The sequence below is a fragment of the Haliotis cracherodii genome, unplaced genomic scaffold, assembly GCF_022045235.1.
Source record: "Haliotis cracherodii isolate W230 unplaced genomic scaffold, xgHalCrac1.p SCAF_18, whole genome shotgun sequence".
NCBI lineage: Eukaryota > Metazoa > Mollusca > Gastropoda > Lepetellida > Haliotidae > Haliotis > Haliotis cracherodii.
In genome coordinates, this window is record NW_027266273.1 from 8,509,029 (window position 1) to 8,526,784 (window position 17,756).

The window sequence follows — 17,756 nt, forward strand, 5'->3', positions numbered from 1 at the left end:
GATATAATTTGACTATTCATGAATATTCATTATCCATGCAACTCCCGTTGTAGGTACACAGTTCCTTCTTTTTCTGTTAAATGTCAGTATGGAGAATTAATCCACACCACTGTGTTCTATTCCGATTAAACAACATTGCATGATTACATTTAAGTTTTAAAGGACAACCAAATTATTTTCCCAAAATATGGGACATTTGCATAATTAAAACACCGTAGTTGCAGGTTCCTTACTTCTTGCACAAACGCATGGGAATAGGGCTTTCATTAACATCAAACGGGTAGATGCTGACACATTAGCAACAGCACAATTATCAGGAAGTTAAAGTCTCCATGAATTGATCACTTTTGCTTCGTTACAAATTCTTTGAAGCAAGTTGAAGCTATTGAGAGATTTTAGATGGAAACCAATTTGTGAGTCCGTTTGTTTGTCATATTCACGAAATAAAGTTAAAACACTACGTTTAATTTTTGATGAAATGATGACATTCCTTTCTCGTGGAAACCTGAATAAAATTGCTTTCATACATTTGAAGAGAGTATATTTTTTCAAATGAGACCCACTTTAATCAACCTAAGTGATGGTGATATCTTCTTCCCAGCCACCTCATTGACTCAACATGAATTGGTTTAAGACGAGACCTTTGGTTTGAACACTCGGCATTATTCCAGCTATAAGACACGGGCCTGTAAACAATCTAGTGTGGACCAGACAATCCAGTGATTAGCATCATAAGCATCGATTCACACAATTGGGATACAATATATCAACCAAGTCAGTCTCCTCTTATGGCGGGTTGCTGAAGATCAATTCTAACCCGGATCTTCACGGTTCTTAACTTAAATAAGAGACAGATGTGGTGGAGTCTGGTAACGCCAACATCATTACACTGTAAAGATAAGCGCTGATAAACTGAACAGCATGTCGCTGTGGGTCAGCACCATCTCACTAAGTAGGTCACACTATGATATTGCATCTATGATCGTCTTTCACATGACCCCTCACCTCATGCTGACGCACACAGTTATGTGATGGAGGAAGGTCTAAGTGGTGGATGAAGACGTCCGAGCCGAACTATACTCAACAACAAAAGTTCCTGTGACACCAATATTTTAGCCTATTTTTCAAACAAGTAAAGTTTGGTTCTCAATATGGCAGTACATGTACATGTATGGAATCAAGTCACAAAACCGCAACTGCTACAGAAAAAAACATGCATTCTATGCAAAAGATGACTTTTATGCAAGCCCAATGCATTTCACTACCAAAGAATGGGTATAAAAAACATGTGCGTTAACGGGATTCCATATGCATTGTTTAGCATCGTGCTGACAGCAACCACCCAGAACAACAACAAAATTACGAAATGCCACGTCTGTCCGTCTGCGGGCCGTTGCTATGCTTGAAGCAGGATCGAGTCAACGTGATGATGCAAGACAATTTAACGTCCACAGAAACACCATTTGGGTGTTAATGTCAACGTTGGCAACAGACGAATGCAGTCAGAGACCATCCTCGGAGTGGCAGGCCACGCACAACCGATAATCGACAAGACAACTGGATATCTTCATAAACCGTACGTCGCCGCCTCAGATGTGCAGGGATTGTCGCCAGAAGACCCGCCAGACGCCCCATTTTGACAGGAAACCACCGTCAAGCACGTCTACAAGTACAGTGGTGCAGAAGTTCTTTTCACCGACGAGTCTCGATTTCACCCCAGCCACAGCGATGGACGGATTCGAGTGTACCGACGTCGAGGTGAACGTTACGTCAATCATTGTGTCATGGAAGAAGATCGGTTCGGGGGCGGCAGCGTTATGGTATTGGTTGGGATTACAGCAAGACAGAGGACCCGTTTGATAGTGGTAGAGGGAAATCTCAATGGACAGCGCTATCGCGATGAGATCATCGGCCCTGTTGTTTTACCGCTTTTGCGTCGTCACGGCCCAGGCATTACCTTTCAACATGACAACGCCCGGTCTCATATTGCTCGACTTGTTCAGGATTCTCTTCAACAAAACAACGTGAATGCCATCCCCTGGTCGGCTCGCTCCCCTGATCTCTCACCAATCAAGCACACGTGGGATGAGATGGATCGGCGCCATCGACGTCAAACACGTGTTCCACAGACAATCCAGTGACTTCGAAACATGCTCCAGCAGATACGGGCAGATATCCCACAGGACTTTGTGCGACGCCTGGTCCATTCCATGCGACGAAGATGTGTTGCTTGCATCGCAACCAGAGGTGAACACACACTCTATTGATTTGTAAATTGACATTTTGGCATGTTCATGTTTTTTTATGAAATCACGCATTTTCTGATGACAATATGGCAAATCAAACCATTTGAACACTTACAGGAGTCATTCATCTGTTGCAAACCGAAATTGTTTCCGATTTGGTAAAAAAACATAACTTTGCATTCAATCTTATTCAGTGTCACAGGAACTTTTGATGTTCAATATATGATGGACTGAGTTGATGGAGGTGGTTGCTAACTATTTTTCAACATAATGCCCCCGAGGTCCACACACTTCTGCCAAAGATACAGGAGTGTCTTGATCCCTCAGAAGGCTTCCTCCTGGTGGTTTAAACACTTCTCTATGTCAGAAATGACGCTGCCAGACCTTGTGTAGTTAATATCTCCTAAAGAAATATATACAGCTACTTTTAGCTTTAGGACATTTGAAGCCGTTAGCAAGCGACAATTTATGAATTGTTAGACCTGATTATAGCTGTCTTTTAATAATTTTCATATTTTTACCACGACAAGAAACATTAAAATCTTTCACGAAAGATCGTGAAGATCCGGGTTAGTATTGGTCTTCAGCAACCCATTCTTGCCGTAAAAGGCGACTACCGGTATCGTGTGGTCAGGCTCGCTGAATTGGGTGATGCATGTCATCGTATCCCAATTGCATAGATCGATGCTCATGATGTAAATCACTGAATTGTCTGGTCTAGATTCGATTATTTTCAAATCGCCGTCATATAGCTGGAATATTGCTGAGTGCGGCGTTAAACAACAAACAAACAAATAAACACACTTTCCATAATGTATAGGTTTACGAAATGGAAACTGAATTATACGAAATGCATTTCTTTCCGTATCCGTCCAATATGTCATTCATCAAAGAAAAGACATGCATTTCACACAAACCATTTAGGTTTACTATTCATGTATTCTTTTAAACCTTGGAGCAGTATGCATGTACAAATACAAGTGACATATTACAGTTTCATTTTTCAGTTACAGAGCCTCGATTCGCATCACTACACATGTTGTTATATACTACTCAAAAGAAGTAGTATGGAACGCCCCTAATTGAAAGGCAGTGTGTTGCAATACGCACCAGCCATGACAAATTAACTGTAGTCATGTGAACAAATTGGGTGTTCTTTAATTTCTTTTGAGTAGTATATATACTACACGTCGCTTCCTCATGTTGTCAGTTGGAAGATTCTATACGGAAAGTGTAATGTTATCATTTATCACGTAATACTGGTGGACACATGATAGACGACGTGTTTTGTTCCATTGATAAAATGTGCCCTATTCTCTTTGTCTATTTGTTTCCCAATTTGACAAACAAATAGTCAGTATTTCGTGATCCAATGCTATTTGACGGATGTTTGTTGAGACCAGGCAGTTCACATCAGCCCCAATGACAGATGTGAAACAGAAAGGCGTGTCACATCTGAGAGGTGTGATATCAAAGCAGGTGACCACGATGTGTACCCGGACTCCACAAAACTTCAAATCTCAATGGGTGTCAATGAAACTGCTTCAGCTTTTCACTTATATTATCATTATTGTCGGCCTCGTGCAAACAGTCATCAGTGTAAATCCACCATCTGCCAACACAGGATGAACTGTAAAGTTCCGGGTAGAGAACAGCTCTTTAGCAATTCATGCTTGCCGTAACACGCTACTAACGGGATCGGGTGGTCAGCCTCGCTGACTTGGTTGATGCATGTTATTGTTTCCCAATTGCGTAGATCGATGCTCATGATATCAATCATTGGGTTATCTGGTCTAGACTTGATCATTTACAGACTGACGTCATATGGCTGGAATATTGCCAAGTGCGAAGTTAAACAACAAACAACGTAGGATTTATCAATACAGATTGTTGTGTACATTATGTTTCCATCATGTTTATCTCAAAATCCAAGCATTATCATCCATAACAACAAATATGAGAAGATCATAAGCTGGTACCTTAATTGGGCTGAATGAAGACTGAAGCCGCTCCCAATCAAAAGATTGAATCTAAATTAAATACAAATTTAACCAGTTCACACTTCAATATTAAAAGATTTTGCTTTGCAAGCCACAAGCCACATAGATTTTGGAATTATGTCTAGAAAATATATGACAGACGGTTCAGGTTTCCGTCAGATTTCAGCAACTCATCGCTGACAACCCTGCGAAGCATCAGAGTATCAAATGTGGTAATACTCAAGATGGATTGTTTGTCACACTTTCCTTATTTGACGAGGAAATCTTCACCACACAGATCTTTAACATTACTCGGAATGTACCTGATCAGAAATATGAGGATGAAGTTAGTATATTGTATGCTGAAATAAATACACTGAGAATAGATAACTACTGAATGCCAGCCACATGACGAACCCAATACAGTTATCTGTTTTTGCCTGTTTGCTTTTTAACATCACATTCAGTAAAATCCAGCTGTTTCACAATGCTTATGATATCAATAACTTGTTTGTCTGGTCCAGACTCCATTATGAGCATGCCGCTGTGAATATTGCTGAGTGTGGCAGACATCATGGATCAGAGTTGTCTCCATTGGCCGTGTCAGGAGCCACCGATCGGATCCGATATTCCTCATGAATACCTTTTCAGAATCATACCAATGTTTGTGGGTTTCACCACTGTAGTAAACGCTGCACATTACGTTGAAAGGGCAAGAAGAACGAAATTAAACCTAATTTTTAAACCCAATTTACTTACTTGTTGACATCAAAGTTATATTTCTTCATGCCAAATTAAAAAAGTCAGCGCCAGAGAATAATCAGTCTGAAATATCTGACGAAACAGATTCCATATGGCGTAACAGGCAAACGAGTGATTGCTATTATCTGAATGGATCCTCAACTCACACAATGTTAATTAATTAAAGATGTAATTTAGTCAGCAAGTGTGAAAACGTCATATGAAGGTCATTGTATGTGAAACCTCTGTAATACAAAAGAAACTGGTGATATATTGCATTCCCTCTTCAGGACAGAGTAGACATCAGACCATCCAGAGGTTGAACAGGGTTTTGTTCTACAAAGCGATCTTAGCGCTAAACATTGACCTACGTCAGTTTTGTTTGTTTGTTTGTTGTTTAAAGACGCACTCAGCAATATTCCAGCTATATGACGGCGGTCTCTAAAGAATCGTGTCTGGACCAGACCATTCAGCGATTGAAATCATGAGCATCGATCCACGCATTTGGGATACGATGACATGCATCGTCAAACAATGCCAGCGAGCCTGATCACCCGATCCTGTCAGACGCCTTTTACGGCAAGCATGAGCTGCTGAAGTTTGTTGGCTGATTTGTTGTTTAACGCCGCATTCAGCAATATTCCAGCTATATGACGGCGGTCTGTAAATAATCGAATCTAGACCAGACAATTGAGTGATTGATATCATGAGCATCCATCCACACAATTGGCATCGATGACATGCATCAACCAAGTCAGCGAGCCTGACCACTCGATCCCCTTAGTCGCCTTTCACGACAAGCATAAACGCCTTTTACGGCAAGCATTGGTAGCTGAAGACCTATTCTACCCCAGGTTTTCACGGGTCGACTGACGTCAGTAGCAGCTCTGAGGTCGCTTTGTGAAACAGGATGCCATGAAACATGGTAGAGGATCAATTGAGAAATGTATGGTCATGTTGACGTTGAAATTTCACATGGAATGGCTAACTACGAATCGTGATTGTCCCGAGGCTCTTGTTTCAAGTCGTGATTGCAGCCTCACAGTGTCGACCAGGATGTTTTGTCACACATGGCGGTAATACAAACACAGGGAAGTAGTTTTATCTTTGTACGATAGCGTATAACACGCAGGTCTGTTTACCAGGGGTGAAATGTATATCAATGACTCTTATCCGCTATACTCATCTTACATCCTGGTATCCGAGTCAAACAGCCAAGCGTCATACACATGGTCTCCGGCACAGGTCCAAGGTGCCACACTCCGTGTCCTGGTGGCCTGTGAGAATTCTATGAATATAGGTTCAAATCTCAGATAGGTTCTGATTATGAGTCTTTGTCTGTCAGCACCAATCCCTTTCTCATATGGTAAACCTAAAGAGTAAATGGTTCAGACCTTCAGCTGTTCGGGCTTCTCTGCCACATTATGTCATGCTTGATATTTTGTATATAGTGTGAGTTCAAATGGGCGTTAAAACCTAACTCACTCCGTCATAACACACTATCTCTTCCACTCGTGACCATGACACTCCGTGGTATCACCTCATACGGGGTGAGTTAGGAGTTAAATCATGAGTTAGGTATTACGCGGCATTAAAGTGTGTTTCAGTGATATCCCGCTGTCTCAGCTTTAAAGGAGGACATGATGCCCATTTCTACTCTTGGATGTGAAATGTGGTTGAGCACTTTGTTTGTTTGTTTTGATGTTGGTCGCCTCTTACGACAAGCATAAACGCCTTTTATGGCAAGCATGGGTTGCTGAAGACCTATTGTACCCCGGTTTATATCTCGAATGGCCAATACGGCATAGTCGCATTATGACCTCTTCAAATCTGGACTGATAGCCCAAGTAGGTGTAACCGACATGAGGTTTAATTTCATGTAATTCATCTATACCTACCAGGATGTCCCACTTCTTTTGCATAATATCACGGATGTAAGATCTGATTACAGGTTTATACAGTGTATGGGATAAGAAATGGTGTCACAGATTTGTTGAGTGCAGCTTTTTCAATGATACCAACATGGCTTGGTAACCAACAAAAGACGATGTCATATTGGCCAGAAGCAAGATCATTAAATAATTCTATAATTTCGTGTAAAAGTGGATGTTCATATGAAATATTCTTAATGGCTTGAAGATAAAAAGGGAATCAGAAACATGATGAACTGATTATATTTGGACTGAGTATTTATATATTTGAGAGCTATTAATTTTGCCTGTGATTCCGCTGTAAAAATGGAACTTTCATTTGGTAATCTGGATGATATGGTTCTGGATCCCATGACAGTGGCACAAGCAACTGCGTCATCATCCTAGGAGCCATCGGTAAATGTAGACTTGTAAGTATTGTATGTGCTTCTTAATTGATTATGTTCTTGCTCATACATTAGTTGATTGGTGTCTGATTTCTTTAGTGCCGCTAATGTGAGTGAGTGAGTTTGGTTTTACGCCGCTTTTAGCAATATTCCAGCAATATCACGGCGGGGGACTGTGCCGCTAATGAAAGATCTACCTGTGGCTTTACTAGTAGCCATTGAGGAGACGAGAGAATTTGACGCGGAGATATGATTGTGAGATCACTATTTACAGAGTGCCATCTAAAACTAGTTCTGGGTCTTTGTGAAGCTTGTGCTTTCTACAAAAATGTATACAATTAGTTTTAGATTTTGAAAATCTAAAACCTTTTGCTAATGAGCAATTATGGATTTTGCTTAGGCATAACTGTAGCTGCCTTTCAATAATATTCATATTCTTACCACGATAGGAAACGTTAAAATCATCCACGAATAGAGATCCATCAATGGAATCGTTTAAAACCTTAGACAGGCTATTTATGTCTATACTAAACAGCGTGACAGACAAAATACTGGCTTGCGGGACACCCTGATCTTGAGTATAATTATCAGACAGATTAGATCCCACACGAAGCTGAAATTGTCTGTCTGATAAAAAACGGGATATAAATTGAGGCAAACGGCCTCTCAATGCGAAGTCATGTAAATCTTTAAAAATACCGTATTCCCATTTTGTATCGTACATGTATGCTTTTTCGAGATGGAAAAAGATAGACACAGGATGCTGTTTGTTAATGATGTTGAACGAACTAGATGATCGATAGTACTCGATAGTATATTTGTTAATAAATGACCACAATATAATGACACTTATGAAAAAAAGGTCTTCTTCTCCAAAGGGCACTTAATCAATTTAGACATAAAATTATTTCTCATATTGTACGACCTTTATTGTGACCTTGACCTTGACATCGGCCGCAATAAGTACAGGGACAAAAGTTTTATCAGTCGCAGTTTCTTCGGTCAAGATACTTTAGTCGTGCAAGGATCGGTTGGTCATTGGTTATGAATCATCATTGGTGCTCTATGCTAGACTTTGATTGAAACATATTTTATTAACATAAAGTGAAAATAAGTGTGTAACTAAGTAGATTATCTGCTCTGTTTTTAAACGTAGTAACGCTATTTACATATACAGTAACATTCAGGAGACTGTAAGAATAGATCAAGTGAAAAGAGTTGACTTAAATAGATTTGACAGGAAGGAAAAGTGCCTTCATTATCAGGATGAGCACGTTCGGCATTGCCGTATAGAAACTATTGCAAACCTGGATTGCAAACCTGTCAAAAACAATATTTGACCACGATGTTGTGCAACAACTTGCCTTGTTCATGATATACGCATGACAGAAACAGGTCTCACTGGGTGAGTGAGTTGGGTTAAACGCTGCTTTGAACATTATTCCAGTTATCATAGCCCTTTCCCCTAATATCTAGGCGGATGACACTATTGTTCAAGGAAAATAACTTTCCATATAATTTATTTTGCCTGTGAGGAGGATCAGTTTGTCACTTATTCAGTAGTTCAATTCTTTCTCAACTTATAGAATGGCGAGGAAAATGTTTTCAACAGGAGTTGAGAAACACCAGAAAAGGTTGAAAACAATCATTTAATGAAACTAATAAAACTTAACGCTGCAATCCAATGTTCAATTGGATTCGAGTTTTAAGTTTTAGTGTAGTCCAACGTTTTGTCTTAACATTTTTGTTTAGCATATTTGGATATTTACACTGTTTCTGGGTGTTGATAAAGAACGAAGCAGTGTATGTGATATGCGTCATGGTTTTGAAGCATGTTACATGGGTAAATATGATCACCATAACAAAAATGAAAGGCAATCAGTATCTGTATAGCATGGTGTTACCGTATGCAAATATCTGTGAAGTAGATTCTTGTGACCACCAACTGCTCCACACATCTTAAGATATTTGATATGCAGGGGAGTGAGGAGTTGTTTGTATGTTAGATATTTTCAAAACAAACTGGAATGTTAATATAGAAGTAACACTGACTGATGTTTGGTTTACATTTTATTAGCAGTCACTAGTAATTTGCTAATGTGAATTGTCCGAGAAAACATTTCATATTTCAAACAATGGTTTCCAGTAGGAGATGAAACCTTTAGGCAAGGAGTAAGCATCCCCGTGGTGTCGACATTTCACAGCAAGTTCTTTCGACCAAGATGCCATGTGACTCTTACTATAAAGTGTAGTACCTCATTAACGCTTTTAAAACTTCAAAACGTTTTTATGGTTGACATGTGATGGACATTTCTAAATTTTTCAATGTGACAAACATAAGCCATTCCCTGTCTTGACTTGTGCCATAACTTCCCCTGTTCCTTTTCGAGTGAACAATTCACTTGCCCTTGCATGTGTTTAGGGGACACCTGGTATTATCACTATATAATAATGATTCATAAACACATTCTCATGACATAGTCCGAGTCGTAGAATGAACTCGGCTTTTAGAAGAGATTTCGTGTAATTATGGAAATGGTTTTGGCCCTTGGAACGGTCTGAAGTCAATGTTACTGTACCAGTGTAGTGAGGATAACTTATCTTCTGATGATTCAATCAAACGGCAACGAGAACTGTCGAAAGTGATGCTAGATCTTGTTTCGGATTCACATTTATCATTACTGAAATCTATGTCCATGTAATGAAACCATGATTGCATCTATGCGATATATGTACCAGCTGGGTCTTGACATGTGATGTATGAACATATATTTACACAGACATCACCGCCATGGAGAGAATCAATGATATGTCATTTGTGTGCGTGTTTACATTGCATGCTCACGTTACCAGAAACAGAACACTCCTTCTCCAGATCCCTATAAATGACTGCCCGATAGTTGACAATGTACCATCATCATGGGGAAGGTCCAAATGCATGTCATCTCCGCTATGCTCATGGCAGTTCTTGCTGCAGGGTCCGATTTAGACAAATCAAATGATAGCAACGCGGTGAAGGCCCGACTCGAGGGTATGGAACGTCACCTTTTGGCAGTCAACTCAACACACTATGCAAGGAGTGGAAAAGAACTGGCCCGCCTCGAAGCTATGGAACGTCAGCTTTTGGCAGTCAATTCAACACTCTACGAACGAACAAGACACCACAACAGTAAGTTAAAATGTATCAAACAGAACATAGGGGCCTCCAAATTTCTTGAAGCGCAACTATATCTTTTAAATAGGATGTATCATCTTTGAAACTATACAATAGCCATCTTTATCTTATGAATAACAGCGACAAACACTTTCCAAAATCAAAAGAAATATCTACCTAAGAGCTATTCGTATTCGTAAGACATAACCTGTCATAATATAATGTCAAATCCTGCAATAGCCAGCTCCTTCAACAAATTGGGGAGGGTGAGAGAGAGAGATGCGTCTCTAGGATATAGTAACAGGAAAACCTACATGTAGACCAGTGAAGATCCGGGTAGGAATGGGTCTTCAGCAACCCATGCTTGTCGTAAGAGACGACTATGCTTGTCGCACGAGGCAACTAACGGGATCGGGTGGTCGGGCTCGCTGACTTGGTTGATGAATGCCATCGTATCCCAATTGCCTGGATCGATGCTCATAATATCATTCACTGGACTTTCTGGTCCAGACTCGATTATTTGAAAAAAGATGTCCTGAGAATTTAATCGTGTATCATTTTCATTTCACCCGTTATTTTAATGTTGTTCATATGTGTGACGGATACTGTTTTGGGGGAAAGGGGGTGCGCTTAAAAGTAAACAATAATAAATGAAACTTTTCGGCAAACAATTTGCGTTTGTTAAAATGGTCAATTATTTTTTATCGAAAATATGTCACTCAACTTTTATGTTTTAAGGAAAAGGGGGTGCACGTGGGGAGTGGGCGTGCACCATTCTGGGTGATATTTGGTATCAACGGTCTACTGTTACATCTGCGTACTAGACGTCGGGTATTAATAGGAGGTGGAACCCGTAAATCCGAATCCTCCAAACCATGCCCTCCGGACAAAGAGTTATGGGAGCGGCTACCTTATTATACGTGGACTAGGTCTTCAGCAACTCACTTGGATGATGCATGTCATCGTATCCCAGTTGCGTGGATCGATGCTCATGATATCATGATATCATATTCACGGGATCGTCTGGTTTATTTATTGTCCATTATATAAAGACTGCCATCATATAGCTGGAATAATGCTGAGTGCGGCGTAAAACAACAAGTAAACAAACAAACTAACACTCTTATGAAATATGCAATGGTCAGTTTACGGACGGGCACGCATCGTCTGTTGGGCCATTATAAGCCCTTGCAAATGCAATAGAAACAGTCGTTGCACAGTGGTTTAGTCATTATAAGAAGGTGTTTTTTGTTTCAAATGATGCAAACGACAATCGATGATTTGCTAACTTATTTAACTGAATACTACCGATGTTAATGAACTTATACTAGATTCACCCATTGTTGAAAACGAAACAATAGATGCGATAATTCACCCCGTAAAGGGAAAAGCAGCTGGCCCTCGTGATGTACTGCAGTTATCGAAATGTTGAAGTGTTCTTATTTTGAAGTATGCCTTCTCTTTGCAAATGTATAAATATTTTATTTGAAACTGAGGTTATCCCTCGCAAATGGTCATGTCCTGTCATAATATTTCCCCTGCATAAAAATAGGCCGAGACACAACTATAGAGGTATTTCATTTATGAGTATTTGGAAAATGTATTTACTACAATATCAAACAATAGTATTTCTAAATGGGCGAACATGCCTGAATTTCAAACTGGTTTCAGAAAAAAAGTTATTCTACCTCGGATCATATATTCACACTTTATACACTTATTCAAAAAACTTTCGTAAGCATAAATTGTATTTAGAATTTGTAGATTATTGATTCCGTTAATCGCTTTAAGGTATTTACATGTACTACGAAAAGCTGGTTTACGAGAGAAAATGTTTACTATTCTAAAATCAAATTATCCTAATGACTGTGGATAATGCTAAGACGTATGCACATATTCACTCCAAATTACAAGCCTAAAATCTTGGTAACACTTACTTGGCAATAAATCTTCAGCAGTCTCCGAACACCATCTACCATGGAATTTAAAAGGGCCGTCAGGTACACCTGCATTTGTCACCCTCAATTTGTAGTAAGTCGAAGGCTTTCCAACATGAGCAACACTTGTATCATTATATATAAGTAACAAAACCCTTTCTATATTCATAAATAAAGCCACAAAACCCTTTCCATATCCAGTAGAAATCTCTGCATAAGTGAGTGAGTGAGTTAAAGTTTTACGTCACATCGGCAGTATCTCAGCCATATAGTGACGAGAACAAATTGAAAGATAAATATCTGTCACAAAGGACAGTAAAACTTTAGCATGGTATCACAGATTGAAGTCTAAAAACTAACAAATTCAACTCTAAAACCTCTAACAAACATATATACAGCAACTTTACATTTTATTTTAATTTTTAAAATACGAGCTATATACCACCAGTAACTAAAGCCAGACCACCTTATTGGGGATCATGGGGACTTCCAGTACTTTAGCTACCTGCATGAATCCCCAACAGGATTTAAGTCATAGCTTTAGTCACTGGTAGGAGTAGACAATACTAGCCATAAATTAAGACACATTCAAATCAAAATAGGAAAAGTATTAAAATTCTAGTTCTCAGCAATGTACTAAATATTATGCGGATTTATGTTTCACTATCAGGGGACAATAATTTTACTGTACTTCAACCCCATAAAATGCCACAACCAGAATAATAGAAGTTATCAATTGCATCTAACTAAGTTAAAACACATTTACTCAAAAGCTGCTTATCAGATCTATTTCCTTTAAAAAATCTATAATTAAATGAGAATTGACATTGATAAAAAGATCCCTTAAATTTGAAACTTGATAAAAAGTATCCCTTGTGAGAGAAAACTCTACACAATCAAGCAAAACGTGCTTGACAGTGATTCTCTCATCACAATTGAAGCAAAAGGGAGGATCTTCGCCTTTCAATAAATACTCGTGAGTATAACGACTGTGGCCAATGCGACATCGTTGTAGAATAACTTCATCATACCTGGACTGGCAACCCAAGAAAGTATAGCCTATAGTTGGTTTAATCTGGTGAAGTTTGTTTGCACCTAACTGGGTATTCCACCTTGTCTGCATTAACCGCCTGATATAATTGCTGACATAAGGTTTGTAATCAGAATACGGTATAAGAAGGTGGGAGAGAGATTTATCCAGAGCTGCTTTAGCTGCAGCATCAGCTTGTGTGTTTCCGGTTATGCCGACATGACTCGGTAACCAACAAAAAACGATGTCGTATTGGGCAGTAGAAAGATCATTATACAATTCTAAACTGTCAAGAACATATGGATGATTGGAAGATACATGTTTTAGTGCCTGAAGGCATGACAGGGAATCTGAAAAGATAACAAATTGTTTACATCTCGATTGATGTTGCACATATTCCAAGGCAGTCAGAATAGCCTTTGCTTCAGCAGTGAAAATTGAGCTACAGTCTGGTATTCGGAAAGATATAATTTTTGCTCCAATGACAGTGGCACACGCTACTTTGTCACCATCCTTGGACCCATCTGTAAATATTGAGCGATGTGAGTCATATTGTGCTCTCAATTGTAGATATTCCTGTTGAAAGACCAATTGATTCGTGTCAGATTTTTTAAATTGAGTAAGAGTAAGATCAACTTCCGGCCGAACTATTTGCCAAGCTGGAGAAGACAAATGTCGACAAGGAGAAACAAGATCTAGATTAATATTATCATTATCTCTGCATAAAGCATAGTCGATTGTACAATTCCGGCTTTATCATGAGAATGTGTTTATCATCACAGAGTAATGATACCAGGTGTTCGCGAAAAGGTGAGCGTATGCTGCCCCAACGCCGGCACCTGTCAGAAACACGTCGCAAAAGACAGAGTCCATTGTACGATTCTGACTATATCATGAGCATGTGCTCATGAATCACTATCCAGTGATACCAGTTGTTCGCGACAAGTATCCTACCCCACCGGCGGCACTGTTCATACATACATGCAAAAACAAGTCAATTGTTCACCTAATAAACACGGAAACATATGGTGCAAGTCAAAATATGAAATTGCATCAGACATAATGTTTGTCACAGATAAGTCAAGTTTTTCAAATGTTCTTCACGTCTACCATAAATCATTTTGAAAGCTTTACTTTGCTTGTTATACCCTTCAGCAATCATCTTTTGAGCAATTTGGAAAGTTGAAGTCACTCTTAATCGTTATGCACATATCTGAATATGAAACAGATAAAGCGGTCTCACTGGCAGTGGGCTCTCGAGTTTTTCCATGACGTTAATGGTCCGAAAATGAACTCATTACAAATGAGATTTGAGCATACGGCATATGATAACATCGATGAAAGCATGAGATATATTACGGAGGCCTTATGTACGGCTGTTTCACATATGGAAAAGAGTAATTGCAAAAAAAGACAGGGATTTAACACAATTGATAAGGTTTTTATTTTACAGTCAATTATACCAAGATGTCTAACAACAAATAGTGACAAATTATATGCCTTATTTTTAGATTTTGCGTAAGCATTTGACTCTGTTGATAGAGATAAACTCTGGGAGCTATTTAAGGCGCATGGACTATTCTTTCTTTATAAATGAATAAACAGAGCAAATCAAAGCAAACTATACAGATGGTATACAGATACACCCTGAAACTGTAAAGTTATTTCTTCTTTTGTACTCTGATGATGTAGTAATGTTTTCAAGCACAATACTTTGATCACAAAAACAAATATTTGAACTTGCATCCTTCTGTGATGAATGTGATGAATGGAATGGATGTTTGACATGTTGATGTATGGAGCCGAAATATGGGGATCCAGAAATAAATATGCTGTTGAAAGATTCATTTATATGCCCTGTAAGAACTTTCTCGATTTTAAAACTAGCACACCAAATGTAGTGGTATATGGTGAATGAGGAAAATGCCCAATGCCCAAGGTTATTAAATACTGGTCTAAATTTCTACAGATGCCAAATTTCAAGATAGCCAAAGACATGTTACAATATGATGTGATTCTACGCATCGTCAGGGTCATTCTAAATGGGCATCGTGTGTCAAAAAGTTAATTAATTCAACTGAGTATGTGTTCGTGTGGACTGAACTTCATGTAGCTAAGCCAGAGCAATTCATTGACTTCAGACATACTAAAAGACACATACTGCCAAAAATGGTTATCTTCTCTATCCTTGTCCAATAATTAAATCACTATTCGGGATATCAAAACAAACTTAAACAGAGAGCACTATTTGAACTATAGAGTGGCGTTAACCCGATGTTGATGCATCTCCCACGAAGATACTGCAGAATTCCAAGAGAAGACATAATCTGTCAACTGTGTAGTTTTAATAATATAGAAGATGAATATCACTTTTTATTTGTTTGTCCATTCTATGTTGACATTAGAAACCAATTCATTAATGATTACTTTTTCAAGGATCCTCACATGTATAAGTTTTCTTACTAATGAAGATTAAAAATACAGTAACAATTAAACATTTGTCAATGTTCATTTTCCATGCACTTATTCAACGATGTGATGTTATTTAACAGTTACCATGGCTATTGTTGTATAGTAAATTGTATAAATGTACCCTGAACTATTGTTGATAAATGTACCATAGGCCAATGGCCTTCTCAGTATTTAGAAATAAAGATTGATTGAAGTAGTACTGTTGATGAGGCTGGGACTCCTACGTAAAGTGCTCAGAAAAGAACTAGAAGGCTGATCATATAAACTATTGGTATTCTGACCTGATCGTGGATCGCTTTGGGCTTCCGACGGCAGGCTGTAACGAATGTCTGTTCTGCTGGGGACCCAACTCCAGTTCCTGGAGGCATCGGCATTAGTCCTTTCAAACTTCCTCTTCTCTTCAGAATCAGAGGCAACATATCAGATTGAGGTTATATCTTTTCCGAACCAGTCTGCTTTCATAAATTCAAGAGAATCCCAAATTTACAATTGATCTTAGAATTGGTAGAGTATTTTTTAAAATACTTTTTAGCCAATGATAAATTCAACTGTTGAGATTCATTTATGAAATCCCTTTTATGAGTAACCAGTTTTGCATCCAAAAAAACCTGAACAATTGGAAGGAATGACATTCTTCACCTTGGTTTCTGTCAGTACTGTGTAAATGGAGCTTTCCAGATGCCGTCTTCTTCGTCAGGAGATTGACCTTTCATGAGTAGGATGTCGGTCCTCGCAGCAGTCAACGTCCTTGTCAATCGCAGTCCTTTTTCACGTGCCCTCCACATCTTATTTTACGTTCATCATGTGACTAACGCGTAATCTCAACATATTACCCAGCACCGCCCAATTGTCTGGGTACTAGTGATGTCATTTGATCTATAAGCTTATATTCATTATTACGAACCTACTTCAACATTTACCTCTGGTTGTGACCTATTGAGTGGAAAAATCATGAGCGGCTAATGGGAAAGTATTCCATATATTAATATACTTTTATGACTTCTTTTATTTCAGGAATGGCGAGGGCCGATGTGTCATTTGAGGTAGTATGCAGTAGGTCACCCTTTACTCTCCACGGAAATGAAGTTTACAAGTTTGACACAGTGACCCTAAACAGTGGCGGAGGGTACCATGCGGCTACAGGTATATTTGAAGCTCCTGTGTCCGGCACCTACCTGTTCTGGGCCAGCATACTACCATATCCTAAGAAAGGCGTCTCCGTGTTCCTATACAAAGAAGGAAGAATAATATGTCTCACTGTCAGCCATGAGTCTCCTGCGAGTTTGTCATACATTGTACGACTTAGACGAAGGGAGAAAGTGTGGTTTCAACACCGTGGGCAAACCACCATCTGGGGAAATCGACACTCAAGTTACGGAGGAACCTTGATTCATCAGCTGTAACAATGCGACATTCTCCTGTCCAGATTAAATCTGAATAAAGAAATTAAGCCAGTCTAAATTTTGTCATTACATTTGTTTTTACGTTCATCGTGGTTGGACGTTTAACGGTATGTTTATCATGAATCTGAATTTTGTTTATTTTAAGACCCATGACGGATGAAGTTCTTTAAGAAACTATCATGTAATGTTGTATAGAAATGTGTACATAACACGTAGGGGGGACAAACCGTGGAAGGCACAGCGCAAACACGCATGCACTGAACGTTCTGTGGTAGGGGAAATGACAGAGCGTTATAGGGGCTGTCTCATGATAATTTCAGTCGCAATCTGACTCGCTCATGCCATAGATATCTTCTTTGGAACTGCTGGTGCCTGAACCGACTGCCACTATAAGAGGTTGGACTGTTGCTGGCCGTAGTCCATCTCGTGACCAAAAACGTGGCTCTATCTCGTCAACGACTGTGGCCACACAACGCC

The 17,756-nt window shown here is 39.2% G+C and overlaps 1 protein-coding gene across 1 annotated transcript; it reads left to right on the forward strand.

Moving 5' to 3' along the window:
• The first annotated feature begins 10,202 nt into the window (after positions 1–10,202).
• Positions 10,203–17,279, forward strand: LOC139466028 (multimerin-2-like). Its single transcript, XM_071248043.1, has 3 exons — positions 10,203–10,314; positions 10,390–10,452; positions 16,891–17,279. Exons 1-3 carry the CDS (start codon positions 10,203–10,205, stop codon positions 17,277–17,279), a joined length of 564 nt encoding a protein of 187 aa, XP_071104144.1.
• Positions 17,280–17,756: the final 477 nt, after the last annotated feature.